This window comes from Corvus moneduloides, chromosome 7, assembly GCF_009650955.1.
Source record: "Corvus moneduloides isolate bCorMon1 chromosome 7, bCorMon1.pri, whole genome shotgun sequence".
Lineage (NCBI taxonomy): Eukaryota > Metazoa > Chordata > Aves > Passeriformes > Corvidae > Corvus > Corvus moneduloides.
The window spans coordinates 30,770,964-30,790,716 of NC_045482.1; the positions used below are offsets into that span (position 1 = coordinate 30,770,964).

The 19,753-nt window shown below is 42.1% G+C and overlaps 1 protein-coding gene across 2 annotated transcripts in view; it reads left to right on the forward strand.

The window, feature by feature from the left end:
* Window positions 1-17,792, forward strand: part of EN1 (engrailed homeobox 1) — a 48,517-nt gene extending 30,725 nt beyond the window's left edge. Inside the window, exons 3-4 of one of the 2 annotated variants that reach the window (XR_004241380.1) lie at window positions 245-477; window positions 17,664-17,792. Coding sequence is in view for 1 of the 2 variants with exons in the window: in XM_032115190.1 (XP_031971081.1) it covers window positions 245-264 (20 nt within the window). In the remaining variant the exon portion in view is untranslated. Of the gene's footprint in view, window positions 1-244; window positions 865-17,663 lie in introns of those variants that run through there. The other variant, XM_032115190.1, reaches the window with a different exon arrangement.
* Window positions 17,793-19,753: the final 1,961 nt, after the last annotated feature.

Here is a 19,753-nt window from a genome sequence, read left to right on the forward strand (position 1 = left end):
CCTAGCTGGGCTTCCTGGCCTCCTGCCATCTTAAGATTTTCTTATGTCCCTGTGTAATCTTCTGACTTTTGATTTAGATGTTTCCTAAAAATGTGGCCCAGTGGTTGGTACATACTAGGCATTAGCCCAAGAAAAGAAGGAAAAAAAAATGCACTGTATCTCATTAAAGAATTTTTAAAGGGAGACTTTGAGGCGCCATTTGCTTCTTGTTACTCATCTTTGCAAATGTCTCTTGTCTTCCCAGGCTCTGCCCTGATGTGTTAGCATTAGCTGCCTGTGGATTTCTGAGCCGCGCTGAAACGGGGACTCAGAGCGGCCAACCTAAGTTGGTCAAGCAGAGATGGCAGTGTGAAGCAAAGGAGGAAGACAAAAATAAGATCAAGTGAAGTGTATGATACAAGATCTTCGTGTGCACATAAACAGTATCAGGTGAAAAAATGTCTGGTAATGGCTTTTCAGGCTGCTGTTGGGAATAAGGTTCGTGCCTATACTTGAAATATTTACGGTTCAATTAACAGCATTTGTTTCCATAAAATATTTTAAAAGATAATAGTATTTATCTTTAATTATTTTTCATTTTCTTCGACAAAAGATTCCAATATAGATATTGCTGTAGGCACAGGGGGCACTGAACACCAAGAAGTGGATTCTGTAAACAATTTTTCTCAAAGCACTACAAAGTTTAAATATTAATTTGTCCATAATTGGCAGAGAAGCAATTAAAAATGCTACAAAGCTGACTTTCTCCCTCCTTTACTTTCCCCTCCCTTTTCATTTAACCACAGTATAGAAAGTAGATGTAAAACAATAGGACCCTGAGCTGTACGGCATTCTAAGCCTAGCTTGCCTTAAAGCTACAATATGGATTTAATTTATATGCAAATGTAAGCAATAAAAAGCCAGACACTGTAGAAATTATAGTATTTTTCATAGATGCTTCAGCACCAGCACACAAGCCAGCAGTGATTTCAAACAAGGAGCTAATTATTACTGGTCACTAAGCTACCTTTTTCTTTTAATATCTCTCTTTCTTTCTTCAACTCCCCCCCTGTTTTTTTAACAATGAGTAAATTATTTTCTTGAGCGAGGGGGGTGGGGCGAGAGAGAGAGAGAGAGAGAGTGAAAGAAACTCGAATATTGGGGGTGAGTGAATGAAAACAGCCAGAAATATCTCCTGTGAGATTCAACATCAGGATAATTTCACAGTCTCGCTTTTTGACTGCTGTGTCCTGAAGCTGACCAGCACCATGCAAGGCTGATCAAAGGCCATCGGAAACATCAAGTAAGCCTAAATGGGGCTAAAGTATGCTAATAGAGAAGCTAAATGTACTTTAATCCTGTTATAATACAAGGTAACTTAGAGGCAGTGAAGGGCCTTGTTGCTTTTCCCTACTGGGTCCAGGACCCCTGCAAATCTTGAATAGAAGTTGCTTCCTATTCTTTGGCGGCCAGGGTATGGCTTTCTCAGATGCACACACAGTCCCCTCCTCCTCCGTTTACTAAGTGTCAACAGTCGGCTGAGCAAGACTTCTCCGCTCCTTAGATCAGCACCCTGTGACCTTCCACATTTAAGCACAGACCATTAAGCTAAGCTTTCCAGCTGTTGCCTGAATTATGAGGGACTTTTTTTTTTTTTCAGGGGAGGGCAGAGCTTAGAGGAACACTAGGCAACAGTCTTATATTATGGACCCACTGCCACCCAACTTGCTATGCAGAGCAATGTGCTTTCTGCAGGGCTGCGGCAGACGGGTGACGTTCGCTGAAAACAGGGGGTTGCTTTGAAGTGATTCAGGCTCTGGGTTGTCCAGCTTCGGCATCATTGTGCTCGCTCAGGGAAACGTAATCTAATTTTGGGAAGAGGAGGAAACAAAGTAAACGTGGTTGAGCTGCGCTGCACTGTACACACCGTCTGGGACAGCACCCCCAGGAATATCCGTTCTCCCCAGGCAACTTTCTTCTTAATTTTCTTTCTTCTGTTTTAGACACCAGTTTCGGTGCATCCTACCCAGGAGACAAAAAAAACGGTGGTAGTCCTGCCTGTGAAATGATATGCTTTGGTGGATGCCCCAAATTAACTACTGCTTACAAACCCTAGATTAAAAAAGAAGACTGATGTAATTTTCAAGCCAGCCAACTGCCTCAGTGACTGTATCAGAAGATTAAAACCAAAGGTTTCATTGAAGCACTACCACCCTCTGTGCAGCTGAAAGTCTCATGGCTGAGGCAAATGGTCCTAAATATCTTTCTGTTAAGTACAAATTACATACTGGATATATTAAGTTGTAATGGTGCATTTTTAAAGAGTCACTTTTCTTGTGTGAGAGCATCAGTAAAGACTCAAAAAATGCTGACCGTATGGCACATGGAAACAAAAAGGAATCTGCCTTCTACAAAAAATATTTTGTTCGTATCAAATCCCCTTTTTCCTCCATCTCTCCCCATCCCCCAACTAAGCCTGGAGTTTCAAATGCCAGAACCAGTATGTACAGTAAGTCCTTTTGAAATCCATGGCAGAGAAATAGTATCCTGGCCTAGCAAACTATCTGCACTTACATTCCTAAGCCTTACCCCTCTGTGTTAGTGCTGATAGGAGTCCTTCAGATCAGTTGAAATGTAACTGAATAAAGATGCTCCAGAAAATATCTTTTTAATGTGGAATTATCTTTCATTTACATAGGCAACATCCCTTAACTCGGCACATGTTCTATAATGCTTCATGCAATAGAAACATTCATATAAAACTTAATGGTTATCATTCACTCTGCTCCCAAATGATCAATACAATGCTAAGTTAATACACAACGTGCAAAGGAGCTTGCCAGTGTGCACAAACTTGCATTACTGTGTGGTATGTAGGTAAATCACGACTGTGGGAGCAGAGGAAGAGAGCAGTGCCCCACTTGGGGCAAGGACAGTGGCACCAGCGCTGTCCCTGTCACCGGCTCTGCTCCCAGCCGTCCTCGGAATGTCGTGTGTCACACGTGCAAACATCCATGTGCACGGATACACATGCACTGCTACAGCAGATAAAAAATGGACCGAGCAGAAAAACACAAATAAAAACCCATCTGTAACCTCCTCTCTTTGCGTTATCAGTGAAGGAAAGAAATCACTTGTGAGTGATTTCTCTACAGAAATCATTTGCTACTACTAAATCAGACAGAAGTAGCATAGATGGGAACTGTTGATAAAAGTTAAGCTAACAGAGTGGTGCACTTTAACCAGACACCTTCACGTTGATCTTGTACAAGTGGTTTATTCCAGCAAACAAATTGTGTAGGATTTGAGAGAATATAGTCAGGCAGTACAGAGTTAATATTAGCAAAATGATTTTGGCAGGGACAGGCTTAGTCCTGCTGAAATATTTGAATTCTAATCTGCTCCTATTTACCACCTCTGGGAATAAGGTTCTCATTTTTAGGTGTTTGTCTACCTATCTATTCACCATCCAACAGTTATATTGTTTGTCTGTCCTTCCCTTACAAGATTAACTGAATTGCAGTTGTGTTTTAATTATCAACAAATTTTGAAATGAAAAACATTTGTAAGACTCTCTTCAGTTCAGCTGTAATTTTCTGGATTTGTTTTTAATTAACAGAGGTCCTTCCCGACATGTATGAAGCTTGATGGAAATATTTTTGTTCTTATAAACACCCATACACTGTTTTTGCTGCACGATATCTTTCCAAGTCTATTTCTCCATCACTCTTTTAAAAATAAAAACTTAAAAAATTTAAATAATCAACTGAAAGTGGGCAGTTTCAGTCCACAAGAGCTCCAGCAACAGCCTTTGAAATTGCTAGAAGGTTACTAGTTCAGAAATACTGAATGAAAAGATGTAAGATATTTCCCCCCTAAATTTCAATCTAAATGTAGGTGTTAATTCTTTTTTTCAGGTGTTCATAATTTATAAGATAATGGCCGTTTGTGGTCATACATGATTACTCAAATACATTTATGCTTAAGTTAAAACATTTTTATTTATTATTTTTATCTATTTAACTCCTAGAATATCAGAATATCTATTGCCACCACAAGAAAAAACGATTGCATGAATACAAAGGAGCCACAAAAACCAGACCAACATGAGCTAAATGTTAACAGCAATGGTGAATTGACATGCATAGTTTGTTTTGCTCTTTTGTGTTTTTTGTAATCCTTTGCATCATCTATATTTATCATCAAAATGTCTGTTTCTTCATCAAGCATTTATAATTTTGTCAAGACAGATGATTAACATTTCCTGTAGTTATTTTCAGACCTGGCAGCTAATGTCGCTTTCCCATATAGAGAATTATCAGAGGCTCTGGCAAGGGCAAAAGCCACTGGAAGTGTAGGTCTGTGGCAGCAGGAGAGGCTATGAACACGACTGAGTGACTGGAACTGTTAGAGCACGTAGCAAAGCTAGCAACATCACTCAATCATTAGTTGTCTGTAAAATCATCTTCACTTTATTAACAGAAATGGGGTAGGTGCCCTCACAGTCTAATCTACAGGTAACACATACACACCAAGCACACTCTGTGTGGAAGATGTAGTACTTACTGACTGCTAAGTTTTCCCTACACTAAATGTTTTCATCTTGAAAATTTATTAAAAATATAAAGAAGAGTTGAGATGAGGTTGTGGCAAAAATCTCCTTTGTGTTGTGAATTAGAGTGTACAACACTGAGTTTTGATTCCAAAATTTTTGTTCTATCAAATTTCCCAGACTAATTTTGAGGTTATTTGGCCTTCCTGTCTCCAAGAAGATGAGGCTGAACGGTTGGCAATGCCTCCTCCTGTTCTAGGACCCAGATTTGAACAGACTCAACATTGCTGCAGAAATGCAGTTCTGCGTGCTGTGCTGCATGGGATTTTGGATGCTTTATTAAGATGTCGCTCTTCTGAAGTTAACAAAATGCAGAATAAAACCACCCAGTAACACTGGTGTAAGAACACCAGTTCTTACCTGTGCTATGAACTGGGAGTTGAGCTGCAATGTTTACAACTTAGATGTGTGGCACATTCTGGGAGGAAGCCACGGCTGATTGTTTTTCGGAATCATGCTTGGCCCCAAGTCTGAGATGAAGAAAGAGTCAATATATATCTGCCTGTGGAGTAGCTAATTAGAACAATTAATCTGAGAACGAGAACAAGCTGTGAGACCTCGAGCTGATTCAGGCATGCCCTCTACTAACTTAAATTTTGATCAAGGTTTAAAACACCATGGGAAGTACTGGGGTGATGAGGCCCAGTGGCTGAGATTCAGGTTCACCATCTGTGCCCCTGTTGCTGTGACATGCGGTGAGACCTTGGGCAAGGCGTTTTCCTCTTGTCTCTGAAACAGGCCAATGATATTCACTGCCTTGTTGAGCTTCGTGGATACAAGCAGCATGTTATGAACGAAATGTTAAGTACATCTCAAAGCCAGCCAAGACAAGAACTGCATTTTTCTTCCTAATATCTATTAGCCCAGAGCAACAGAAGAATCCCACTTGCCACCAGCTCCCTGTTCTTGTTTGAAGATGTGGAGCTAGCCAGATCATATCCATCAGATATTTGCTTTCAGGGCTGCATGAAAGTAGAGTGAAAGAAAGATCTTTTGTGGGGCTGACATGCCTGGAAATATACTTGTCCAAAGCAAACAGCTCTTGCTCTTTCTCCAGCTAATTCACTGAAAAGGTACTATTTTAGTCAAGAAAATGGTATCAATTCTCCTCCTTTTAGGGAGAATGGTGGCAGGTTTCCCATGTAGATTTGTGGAAGGTATAATTTTGACAGGAGCATCTGGCTCCTTTGTGAGCTTCAGAAGGAATTGTGTGGCAGTGGCTTTAGGTCGTACTCTGGTTGAGTCATGTGGGCAGCCCTTTGACACTTCTGCGCTGCTTTTCCTGCTCCACTCGGTTTTGTTTTGACTCTCGTTTGAGCTTCCTAAATATGCAGCCTTGCTCTGCAGATTCCCTGGGACAGTTTCATTCAGGGGTCCTGACAAGGACTGAGGTTTTGGCAGAGCTCATGGATCCATTCTTACAGTGGTGCTGTGTGTTTCATTAGCCGACAGCTGCTTCTGGCAAGGTTTTTTTTTTCAGAAATCCTCTTGGAGAAGGGAGAAGAGTGATCTCTGGGTAGCAGAGCTTTCAATTCTCAAAATAAACCATGCCAGGTTGTTTAAGAATTTAACTCATGAGCTTTTCTAGTACAATAATATGTAGTGTGGTCCTTCTGCCCTCTTTAAGCAGCTGATGCCTGGCTTTTATCTTCTAGGTATATTTACAGTAAAAAAACACCCTGAATTTCTTTTCTTACTTCCCTGTGTATGGTATGACCTGAAAACATGTTTTTAGCCTTACTTACATGAATGCAATCAGAGCAGATGTTTTGTCATAAAGAATGTGCCAGCTTGTTGCATTTGGCACAGGAAAGTGGTACAAGGGTGCAGAATACCTTGAATTCTGCTCCCCAGATCCTCTGGGTGGTTTGGACACCATGCTCCAGACATGTGCTGTTATGTGTGCCACTGTGAGTGACCAGGAAGTGACCTCTCTGGGTGACTGGGAAGTGACCACCAGCTGTGCTGCTGCTGGGTTTGTCCAGCCACAGGTGGTGTGACAGGGGAGATGGGCAGGTAGGGAAGGAGCAGCTGGGACGTCACGGGCTGCCAAGCTCTGTTCCTTCTTTGCACATCCTTAGGCTGGATGAGGAAACTCCCCTGTGCTGGACACAATGATGGCATGGCAAAGAGGGTCCCTATCTCCTCCTGGTGAATCATTCCCTGAGGGCAGCAGGAGGGGATGCCTGTGTAGCTCCATCCTTTGCCACACAGGGATGGGGGTGGGGTGTGAGCCCAGGAGATGGCTGTGTTCGAACAGTTCATCATGGGGGGGTGTGCTATGCCATACAGACCGAAATCACAAAAAATGTGTTCAGGAGAGGTCTCTTGGCTAAGAGTCTATAATGAGCAGGGAGGATGGAGTAATTTGTAACTGGATGTTTGGAAAAATTTGATGACACTGAGAACGGTTTGCAGATCAGGAAGCGGAGCTGTTTTAGAATAAAGTAGTTAATGTTTATTCAAATTAGGAGAAATCTTGGCTAAGTCAGTGTTTAAAGAGGAGCCCATGGCTGAAGTATATTTAAAGAGATCATCTGGAGTCCATGGCATTACTTCAGAGTGTGCTGGCTTTCCTTGGCATGAAAAGACACAGAGATACAATAAAAATGCAGAAAGAGAGGGTGTGCATGTGATAAGATGGAGGGAGGAGCCTGTGTATCTAGCAAAATTACAGTGATATCAGGAACTTCAAAAACATTACAATGCAATTGAGAAACCCAAAATAATATGCTGGGGAAGGTGCCAGCCCAGGTACAGTATATCTGATCTTGCAATGCCAGTGGAAAGGAAGAACAAAGCAACTGGTTCATTTGCAGCAAACAAGTTGAAGGAAGAGATATTACCAGAGCTTTTCCATGTGCTGACAGATTCCCCAAAGTGCTTTATCAATTAAGCATCTCTAAAGCCATCACAGCTGTTTCTCTACAGAGCAGAACCACTGCTGGTGCATGACACATGCAGCAGAGTGTGCCAGCATGACCAGCAATGGAAATGTTATCAGGCAAATGGAATTGCTCCCCCACTCCTTGGTTCCCTCCCACCAGCAGAGTTTGATTTCACATTGCTTTTGCTTTCTAAATTGATCTAACTAATGTAATCAGACAGTAACATCCTGCTCCAATGTCACTAATGCCTTCCAAACTAGATGGCCTAATTAAGGTCACTAATTTCATTGTCTAAGACAATTTCTTGAGAGATATCTAAGTGGATACTAGAATAGGTCATATCATTATATAAAATTAGCAGAGAAAGGTGTGAGAAAACACCCATGTCAACTGGAAAAAGAGACTTAGGGTTTTCAAAATTTACAGACAACAAAAATATAATTACAAATGATGAAGAGTGAAGTGAGAACAGAGAAAGCCTATTCCCAGAACCAAACCTTTTGCCAGACTCACAACCTGTGGGCAATTCAAAGATTTGCACAAAGTTAACACTGCAGGGCCAAGTGAATAAATGCGATGATGCTCTTTTTTTTTACTGTTTTGGAGCCTATGTCTGGTTGCTGGAAGATAAAGCAGATCAAAGAAATAGTCCTGATCTGTATTAATGGGCCACAATGGAGAAGGTGTGCAGTCACTCCCTAAGCCTATTCACTTGCCCCAAGATACGCTTTGCAAAAGATGAAACCTATGGTGGGATCTCTGAGGTTGCTGTTAAACCACCATAAAGCTCAATGGCCAGAGGGAAAGTAAAAATCTGATGAATACTTCACATCTGCTGTTGTATTATTTTGGTTAGAATCAGCTGGGAATATCATCTTCACCTTTGCAAAAGTAGGAGCCATCTCAAACATGAAGCTACCAGGAAATCATGCTGGGATAAAAAATATTCAGAGTAAGCAGGAGTCTCAGCAGTAGAAAGACCTCTCCTTAAAAAACCCTCAGACAACATTACCTGAGCTTGTATGGCCTCACACAGAGAGGTGATGACTGAAGTGGTCATGCTGTAGAGTTACATGAGTGACATCTGGCCAAGGGCTGCTCCTTGGGCTGCTGCTATCTATGGTTTATGTCTTCTAGGGCATGGCAGGGCAGGAGAACCTGCTGAAGCATAAACTCCCTCAATCATGTCCAGTCTGCCTTGGTCCCTGGCAGAAGTAGGAGTTGTGGGTGCAGAAGATCTCCCGGAATGTTTGCTCACCACGGAAGAAAGAGTGTGCCAGTCCTCAGGATGTCCTGTAGGAGTCCATCTGGTACTGGCCACCTGATCTAGAGAGGCAAAAGATGTGGGGGACTTGAGTCCCACGAGCTGAAAACCTTCATTGGGACACATGGGAATAAAGACAAATACAGGGCAAGATATGCAGGAGGACATCAAGTACTGCTAATAATTTCTGTAATGCTAACATTTTTTGCTGTATCATGTCTGAAATACTAAGGATGTAATCTGTCTCTGTTATCTACCATTTAGCAGGATTCATTTTGATAAGAACAGTGTGTATTAAGGTTTGGACAACATCAGTTCAAGACAGGGAGACTGAAAAAATGCAAAAACTTCTAGACCATTTCACAAGCACCACTTCATCTTTGTCCCACATGAAACACCAGGCATCAAACCAAACTAAACCTTGGTGCACAGCTATGACTCCTTTCATGCCTACATTCACAATCACAGTGAGAATTATGGATGCAAATAAACACAAGAACAGCCAGTGAAATGCCTGCCAGTGAAAGTGGGTGTGGAGGTGACCCAAGCCACAGAGGACTTTTGGCCTCCAGGAGGATTTCACAGTATCATTGACCACACTTGCAGTGTGCTTCCAGTTTATAGCTACATTTCAATCCCTTAATTTGTTCTAGTTAGTCATGCAAAACCATAAATTGAATCTCCGGACATTTGCAGTGAAATCTGTCCTCTCTCCGAACTCAAAAAGCAATTTTCTGACATATCATATTACAGCCAGCTTTGAGATAGGTACCTGGTTAGTATAAAATACTGAATATCCAGTACATTCTGAATGTATGGTAATGGATAATTTAATTTCCTTCTGTAGGTGTGTAACTCTGGCCATCTTGATAAAGTTTTCACACTAGCACAGAAGTTAGAAACCCAGTACAGACAACAGTACTGAGGTCAATATCAGTAGATTTTCTCAAAACACGTCTAATTAGGAGTGGTAGAAATGGCTTTCAGGGGTAATGGGCTATACATTCCATGATTCTAATTGTGCAATAATGCCAGAGTTGTGTTAGTATTGAAGAGTTTTTGCAAGAACAGGCGATTGTGAATAACTCTATGATCTACATTTTAACTGTGTAGATATTACTTGGGAGTAATGCTCATGAATTAGTCGTTGTGCAGTTATTGTATAAAATTTTGTATTCCTTGCATGAAGCTCACTAATTAATCATCTTTTGCTCTAATAATTTCATGTCACCTACACCAAAAAAGTTTTACTAGAAACATCACTTCCATCTATACAACACAGGACAAGAGTTCTCTCTTTATTGCCAAAAGGCTATACAAAGGGAAAAAACATAGGAAGTGTTGTGAACAGATCAGAGAAAAGGCCAGCAGTCCCTCCTAACCCCAAATGTCTCAGACCTTGTGATTGTGTTCTGGACTTTAAATATTTCAATATAACTTTTTAAAAAGTGACTGCAGTCTTACATATTTCTTTGGCTTTCACTAGATTCCAGCATATGCCAAATAACTCAGCACTTTATTTCCACCACAAAGCAACCTAAAATATGAGCTTATTTTTATCTCACAAAACTGCCAAAGATGCTTTGAAGCATTCGTCTTGTAACCATGACTGACCCTTTTTTTCAATTATGTCATAAGAAAAACTTCTGAGAGCACCTAAAAACGTCTTCAGACTTTTTAGATGCTCTTTTCACCTACAAGATGCAGCCAGGAACAGTCTCCCAGTCTCAGTGTGTGTCAGTAGTTTTATTTTGCATTAAGACTTTTCATCAGTCAATCAGTCTGGTAAGTGAAAATGTGCTGGTTTGCATGTGTAAACATAGACATGATTTTTAGCAAATCTGAGACCACTCTTGCCAGTAGCTCCGTTAAATTGTTCTTATCTGTCTGGTTGGCTGGAATGTTTGAGTATTTAAAATAGACTCAAGAATATTAGGCTGAAAGTCTGTCTAATGTACTACCAAATTAGACACGGCTAAGCAGTTGTGTAGCAGTTTTCAGCTGCTTACTCCAGAATAAAAAATTAAAATGTGATGAAAAAACTCTTAAAAAATATATTTCAATTGAGAATCTTCAGGAGTTTCCCCTCCTTTTTGCTTCCTGAGGGTGTTCTGAGAAAACAGAGAACCAAGTTGTAAGTCATGTGGAGCACTGTGCTCATCTTAAATCTTCTCCTTTCTTTGGAGGCTGAGCTGCTTTCGGTAACCTAGTACTTACTGAGGAATGAAAGCATGTAGCTGGGCTATTCCTGTGGCTTTCTGCTGTGCTGCAGTGGTGGCTTGTTCATGGCTCATCCATCCCCTTGGTGTTGAAGGCACACATCTGGTCCTGCACAGTGTGTTTGTCATTTATCCTCCCGTAACAGGATGTTTCCCAGAAGCAACTGAGGAAAAAGTTAAGCTGCAATGGGGAAAATAGTTAAACGTGCATGAATTTGCTGGGAAAAAAAAACCTTAACAACATTTAAAGATGAAAATAAATAAGGTGCTTAAATAGAACGCTGCAAGTGAATGAAACTGGTGGAACAAAGCAGCAACCAGGTGTACAGTTTGGTCAAATGATGTAAGAAAAGACTGAGTCAGGAATGGGGTTTGACCTCTGGAATTTGTTGGGTTTACCATTACAGCTTGTTTATACAAGACAGTTGGAAATTAAGAAAATAGCTAACTAAAAAGCCAAAGAGTTATTTGGGATTCACTCCATATACATATATATATATGCAGACACACAGACACACAGACACACAGACAGACATATATATATATTTATGTTCCCTTCTGGAATGAGAAATCTCTTTTTCTCTCTTCAATCTTGTGTATAACCTGGGTGAAAACCCCCTTCATTTCAGGCCAGGACAAACAGTTTGCTCTTGTTCCAAAAACATCTCCATTTGCACCCTCAGGTGCCCAGAGGTAAATCTGTTCTGCAGCTGGGGCAGGGTTGGTCGCACTGCAGATGCCACAGTTACATGTGGTTTCCATTACCTCACCTAAGGTAGTGCTGCAATTAGTAGTGTAAATTAGCATAGCTTTTAATCTCCTCTTCTGTCTTTCTTTAGAGCTATATTCACTTTTGCTTCCACCCAAGTTTCATCTTTGAGCTCTGACTTGCACTCAGATAGGAAATGTCAGCTGTCAGCTCGGTTTACAGACTTGGATGAGAGTTTGGAAGAAAGAGACTCCCCAGAAGACTACATGGCCTTGCTGTAGCAATATTAAACCTCTTGGTCAAGTGAGTACACTGGACACTTAATTTATTGGTAGTTTGAGGAGAGCAAAGGAAGGATCGTGTCTACTTTTGATTATGACCTGGCCATGCGCCACTTCCCCAGCACTTGGCAGGAGGAGCCCAGCTTCTGACCAGTTTGACTCTTGCAGCCATTTCTCACAGTGATGAGATTGAGCCCAGACTGGTGAGAAAAGAGAGTTTTTAGGAGTGGCTGCACTTGTTCAGGGAGCAGGGGCTGTGCAGGAGGCGGGCAGGCAAGCCTCGGGCAGCTCTTCACACAGAGAAGCATCACACCACTCAATTACATCTTGCATCAGCTTGCAATTAGCTTGTGTGTAAAATTTCAGTCATCCATATTGCTTAGCTTGAGATCTGGCATGACTGGACTCTTTCTCTTCTTAGTTCTTCTTGCAGAGACTGCTCATGAAACGCTGGAGCTGGAGCTCCTGCAGTGCAAAGATGGGAGCTTTTCCCTATTTTCTATGGAGTGGGGAATTTTCTCTGCCTGGCACCTGAGTTTTGGTGCTTGCTAACAGCCAGAGCACTGCGCTGCCACCGAGGCTCCCCATTGATGTGGTGGGTGGGAGGGGGTGTGTGGGAGTTGCTTGGTATTTTTGTGCTGCAGGTGGTGCTTTCGTCTGGGCGCCGTTTGCCGCCTGTTTGTTTTCTGGTTTATTCTTTTGTTTACATCAAGTCTTCATGAAAGGGTGAAGTGCTCTCATGTAGAGCAAGCAAAAGAAACATAAACATACACACACAAGCTGAAAGAAATATGAGCATGTACTCAGGCCTGAAGCCATCAGGGGTTTGCTCCACTGGTTTCTCTGCTGGGGGAAAAGGCATCTCCAGAGAGAGAAGAAGACCTCCCCAGTCCCATCACAGTCCTCAGCCCTGTGGCCTCCTCTCCTTCTACACACTCCATCCATGCCAGCAGGCAGCTGCTGGAGCACACACCAGGCTCTCCAAATCCATTCAGATGCAATACCATGGCATCTGAATCCCACAGACATCATCTGAATTCAGCACTGCAGCTTTCTCCATTGTTTTGCCATCATTTTAGCAAGAGACAAAGCCAAGTGATCCTCTAGGTGATACCACCCCACATATGCTGTTCATTGAGATGGTTGCTAGCCAGAATATGATATAAATTGATTTAGAAATGCTCTGTGTGAATACAAGTACTTTTTCTTTCAATTGTGCTGGTACTAAGGGTATTTGTGTTACAGAGGTGTTGGGAGACTCTGTCCTGAAGGACATGTGCATCTATAGAAACTGAACTTTGGACTCTGCAGTTTACACAATGCAATTTTTCTCTCTGTTTATTGATGTAAATACCTGCAACAGCCATGCTGAACTCATCCAGCCTGGGACTAGGAACAGCCCCACAGAACTCATCTGTCTGGTTATAACTGAGCTAACAGATTTTTGCGAACTTGCAGGAGTTAAAATGTAGAGGAAAAAGAAAACAACATCCTTAAACAGCAAGTTATATAGTAATAATAATGAATAACTTTAGGGAAGTGGTGATCCATTCATGGAAGAGCCATGAGAATAAAAACAAGCTAAATTAGTCAGATGATTTATTCATTGTGAAGGATTCACTCCATTACTGGCTGCTTCCTCCACAGGCCATAGGAGCTAATATATAAACTGATAGAGGAAGGGTGGGATCAATAGAGAGCAACCTCTCCCTCCTCTCCAGGGAAAATAGGTCACCTATCCCTGCTACGCTGCTCTCTGGGCACAGGGCACATCTCAATAGACTGAGCATTCATTTTCAGCTAATGAAGTTTGGGTTTTTTCAGGGCAAAATTTTCCTGAGGAGTGTTTCTTTCTTTCCGTCAGCTCTCAAGCCCATGCTTGCAGTTTGGCCGTCTCCCTTCCCCCGTCCTGACAGCTCTCATTGTTCCCAGATGATGGCTGTTTGCTGGCCTGTGCAAAAAAAAAAAAGATTTTTTAGTCTAAATAGTCTAAATGCAGCGTCCTTTACACAGGGTGCTGTGGAGGAAGGAAACCTCTCGGCACCCTTGGGATTTGCTCAGTGTGGAACTGGCTGCTCCTCAGGTGAACCAGGATGGAGTGAACCTCAGTCCAGGGTGTGACAGGGATGCTTGGTAGGCACAGTGTGGCTCCTTGTGTGGCCATAGTGACTTACACCCCATGCCCATGGGATGTGGGTTTTCCTCCTTGCGCCACATACCATGCCAGCCCCAGCACCACCACAGGCACTGGGAAGCCCAGCAGGGAGATGGACCATGGCCTTGCCTGTGCAGGAGGGTACTGATCTGCAGAAAGCTGACATGCTGGGAGACATTCCTCAGGCCCCTTTTAGCTCCTAATAAGCAATAATATTCTCTGTGGCGACGCCTCTGCTGACATTTCTTGTACCCAGCACAACCCACTGTTTATCATGTGACTGTGAACTGCTGCTGAAGCTTCATAAATCGCTTTTCTCTTCGCACAAATTGGAGCTGAACAGCTGGAAACTGTGTTGCAAGCACAGCCCAAGCTGAGCCTGAAACACAAATTGGGCACAAAACTCCTGTGGATGGTATTTATTAGAGAGCTGCTGGAGAAGAGTTGCCATCTTTGGATGGTGAATGCATTGAAAACTTGGGAGTGTGGGGTTTACTTGCCAGATCATCTTTAATTAATTACAGAGGACAATTAGGGGAAGAGGCTGCTGCTGGACTACCTGACTCATAGGGCAGCTCATATATTGATGGAGATGTTTGCTTATGTGCTACCAGGCTGAGCTGTTCCCCTGCCATGACTCTTCCAAGGCCAACACAAGGTCCAGCTTTGAGCACTCAAATCAAAAGCCTCCAGAGCAATGGGCACATCAGGCAGCAGCTTTTTGAAGCAGGGAGCTGAGGAGTGGATGGGGTTGGGGATGGCAGTGCTCCTGGCAGTGCTTCCTCCACACACCCCAGAGGGAGCTTTACAATGCTGCACACTCCTGGTAGATTTGCTTGTAGGTAAATGTCAGTCTTTAGGCTTCCTGATGGTTTCTGAGCAATATGCATTAAAAAAAAGAAAAAGAGTGCAAAATGGATTAGTGTATATTTACCTTAAGTGGTTGTGAAGGAAGAGCTCTGTTTTTGCAGGTGTAAGAGCTTTTTCATCAGAAGAAAAGAATTTTAAAGAATCTGTTTTAAAAAAAGAAGAAGGAAAGAATAAAAAAAAGGAAATATTGCAGTTATTTTGTAGATGACCACAGCTTTCCAGGCAGCTCTGGTGTATATACAACAAAGAGTCTGACATATTCTGGAGAAAACCAAAGACCTCACTCTTCATGAAGTCAGAAGAGAGTGTGTAGTGTGAAAATATTGGTCATGAGGTCAGATCTTCAGTGCCAATGTTGTGCAAATACACAACTGCATTTGATGGCCACACCTCAGCTACTGGAGAACACTTATCACTCTTAAGCCATGATTCAGCCTGAGTTTGGTTCCAGAGACCCAGGGTAGATGCTCTAAAACCTGCTTCTGAAATTCACCATAAAGGAGTAATCTGTTGCATGGAGCTTGAATCATGCTCAACTTGAATAAGATCCAAACCCAAACCAACAACCTAACTGCAGTCTTTGGTGAAAATTTAAATCCAGAGCCATGCCTGAATTTAGTGGCCAATATCACATTCACACTTAAGAGATTTCTGCAAATTCCTCAAACATACTCCACAAATCTGTCTACTAAAACATAATCACTCCATGCAACTTTGGTTCAAACTGCAAAGAAACAAGCAAACCAAAGGCAGAACCAATGATGCACATCAGGTTTTGGTTTGCTTTGGTTTAACCAAATTCTGAGTATGTAGTTAAATAAAGCTGATGTCAGTCACCAGGTGCCCTGAGCCCAAATACAGACCAGCACAGCTCACAGCCAGCTCTTCAAGTCCCCAAACCCCTACTTGCTACCACACAGTGGCTTGGTCTGAGCATGTACTATGGTATTGAGTCTCCTTGGGCTTGAAGGGAAGAGGAAGAAGCAGGAAAATGGTTAATGTACATGATTTTTTCCTGCATTCTTTTTTCCATGTTTTTTTAAAACCTGATGTAGAATAAGCTGCATGGGGTGAATATGAATATACAGTTATAATACATGACAATGCAGCAAAATCCTGGACTCTGTCAATTACTGTGGCACTGTATAATTTTCTTTTATTCCTTTGGGGAAATACATAATTCAAGTAAAAAATCATTTGGACAATGCACCTCCATGGAGAATATGCAATGCATGAAGACACTGCTTTGCATTGAGCCTCACATGAAATGATACGGAAAATGTAAGGAAACTGAGGGAAAACTTCCTGGTCTAATTGGTGATACAGTGCTGCCAAATGAGTGTCTCTCTAGAACACACTTGTTGCTATAAGTCACCTTCAGAGATCTCTTGAAGCTACAAGGGATGCAGCTGACTCCTTCTGTAGTAACAGTACTTTGAAACAGTGGAAAAATACCCATCACAGCAGTCAAAATTGAGTTGGGTAGCAGAAAGATTAACACCTGGGAGGAGGAGCTGCTTGGGAATGTATGAGGCAGGGCTGAAAACCACTTCCAAATTATTTTGTTCAAGACTAGAAGAGCTGCCCAGTAACATGCACTAGACAGCCTTGGATGGTTCAGAGTGAACTGTTTTTGAAAGGAGGGCATGAGCCAAAAAATTTCGTTTTGCTTACCTGGCAATGACTTCAAAATTAGGATTGAATTGTTTTGAATTGTGTGGTTGGAGACTTTTGAGCAAGTTGGGAGGGAAAAAAGAAGAAGCAAATAATCAGGGGATGGTTTGCTGAGGTGGGTTTTTGTGCTAAACACAGGGAGATCTTCAATTCCCTCCTCTCCCTGGGGGGACATGGACCTCTGGGCTTTGCTCCTGGGGGAGGTTCTGAGCCCAGAGGCTGGGACAGGACTGCTCCCTGGACCACTTCCCACCTCTAGAATTGGGAGTTGCATGGGGGCCTTCTGCAACCTCTTCACTGCAGACACATCAGTCTACAACGGGTTCGAGATCTTGTGGATGAGATTTGCTATGAACAGAGTACTGAGTCAATTGTTTAGCAGTGGGGAAAATTCTCCAAGTAGTGGGATATTAGATTTGAGGATTTCAGTTGGGGTAGATAACACTTTTCTTCTTCAGCCAACACTGTCAAGAAAGGATCAGTCAATTCCCATAATTCCTTTAACAATTTTGGCCTTCCATCTCCATTTACCTTCATATCTTTTTATTAAAAAATAGGCACGGTAATAACTTTTACATCAGGAGATATGCACAAATTGTGAATTATTGAGTATAATATACCATGATCATCTAAGTCTGTGCAAGTTTTCAGAACTCAGTGTCCAGGTCTGTATGCAACATGTAATTTTGGCCTCTAAGTATCTACTTTTTTTTTCATTTGGGCTTGTACGATATATTACTAAAAAATTTGATTGAAATTAATCTGCTTTTCAGGTAATAAATTAAATAGACATAATCTGGAGAAAAAGTAGTGCATTATTTTAACTGTAAAATATATCACAATGAAGATGACATATTTTCAGTCACGTAGACCAGTCAATGTATATAAAAATACACCCAATCTTTTAATTATATCTAGACTTCGGGTAGTCATTTCTTTAATAGCAATCAAAATGTTTCCACACGCAGAAAAGCTTTCACCTTTTAAAGAATATTTTCCTTTGCTAATCTAGGTGACCAGCTAACCTTCATCCTGGGGAAACCACTGGCGGTGGCAGGGACTGGCTGCAGGAGAAGCACGTTTGTGGGTGAGGGTCGGGCTGGGCAGCTCTTTGCAGAGGAGGTAAAGTTTCCCTTGTCTCCTTTGCATATTCATGTGGTGGACCTGGCTGTTAAATCACAGTTTTGCTTTGCTTTCTTAACAGATTTCACTGGGTTAATTGTGTGGAAAAATTGGTAGCAGCGTATATAACGTACACCCAAACCTCTTGTAATAAATTAAAATTCCTTTAAGAGTCCCAATGTTTTGTCATTTTCAAAAAACGACTCAAAGGTAAATGTTGATTTTAATGTGGTTGTAGCTGTCACCTCCTAAGTTTAGTCGGTAGAATACCAACATATCTTTCAATGAATACTTATGAGCTATTGATTAAAAAAAGTAGCTGCAGAGCTTGTGGTGCAAGATACGCCTTGCATTTGGGAAATTGTATAGACGTCTTTATAGTAAATGTACCCACAGCACCTCAAAAGATCATGCTGGAACTGTAAATTGTAACCCTCTAGCAGAAGTTTAATGTTTATTTAAAGGGGGCAGCTTTCTATTACATTGTTTGAACAGATCTCCTCAGACAATGATCATAACCTTGTTCCCTTCTCCTTCACACGCAGCTTATGATATCTATACTCTTCTTATCATATGTGACTTCACTTTTATGAGCTGTCTCCGGCTCTCACCTGATTTTGTGCTTGAAGCCAATGGGGATAACGTGGAGCCCTGAACAAAATGACAGCCTCAGATTTTTGAGAACTACTTGCAGTACCCAAATGCTTGAGCCTGGGCAGGGATTTTTTTTTTTTTCTTTTGTTTGTTTGTTTGATGCAACCCCGACGGGCGGAGGGGGGAGCTGGGAGGTCCCCGCTCGGTGTCAGCACTGCCCCGCGTTGTGCCCTGACACTTGTGCGGGGGGCCGGGGTCCAGGTGCGGCGGTCGGGGCCCCCTTGCCCGGGGCTGCGCTGTCCCTTGCCCGGGGCCGCCGCGGTGGCGCGGGGCTGGCTCCGGCTCCGGCTCCCGGTCCCTTCTCCCTCCTCCAGCCCGGGCAGCCACGTGCTGCCGGGGCGACCCGCGCTCCGCACTGACCTGCCTACACAGGGGCAGATCTTCCCATGCAGAAATATCGGCCCACGCTGATTTTTCATGCGCAATTTAGAATCTCTGCTTTTGGGTTTTTTTTTTTTTTCTTGTCGTTGTTTTAATTTTCACTGACAACGTCTTTTAGATCTGTTATTGCCTATCACTTCAGCATTTTGTGGAAAGGAGGCTGAAATCTGCATCTAACCTACATACATTATCAAAGACGAGCCTGCCAAAATAATTCATCAAAAAGTTCAGGCATTAAGTTGGTCACTGAATAGCTGTTCCAGCCTGTGTAAAACAGCTGCTATCCACTATGTGACTAAGAATAAAAAAATGTCTCCATCATCCTGAAAAACAAATTTTAATACCTAAGCTATTAAAAATTAATAATGCTATCCTTTAAAAATGATTAGAAATGTATGAGCAGGTTTTTATAGAAAGCATATTTGGACAAGAAGAAATGGCTCAGCAAGGAGGTAAAAAAAGATCTCAGTCTGTACATCTTTGTGTGTATGGGAAAGGCACGTAGGATCTGGTTCCCAAGCCCAGCAATTCCCTCTCACTCGCTGCGTTTGGTGAACCTGCAAGGGCAGCAATAACAATCCTGTACTACAGAGACTTCAAATCCTCTTCTATCTAGGTTCTCGTGCTTTGCTCTCATCACTGGGGTTTTGCACCTAGGAAGGGCTAATAGGTACTAATTATGATTATAGCAGCAGCTATTTTTGCTATACTTAGTGTGGTCCCATATGCTTAGGATTCTAGAAGACAAAGGGGACAAATTGAATGATTTTGGATGTGAAATTCATTTGCAGTGCTTTAATTCCTTAATCTAAGACTAAAGAGTGCATTGGATATGCTGGCCTAAGAGTGAATATGCACTGAGCCTCCTGGGATTTTGTCTTATGTGAACTGGCCCCAAAAACTTCAGAAAATAGTAGAAACAAGATTTTTATCTTCTCCCCTGTC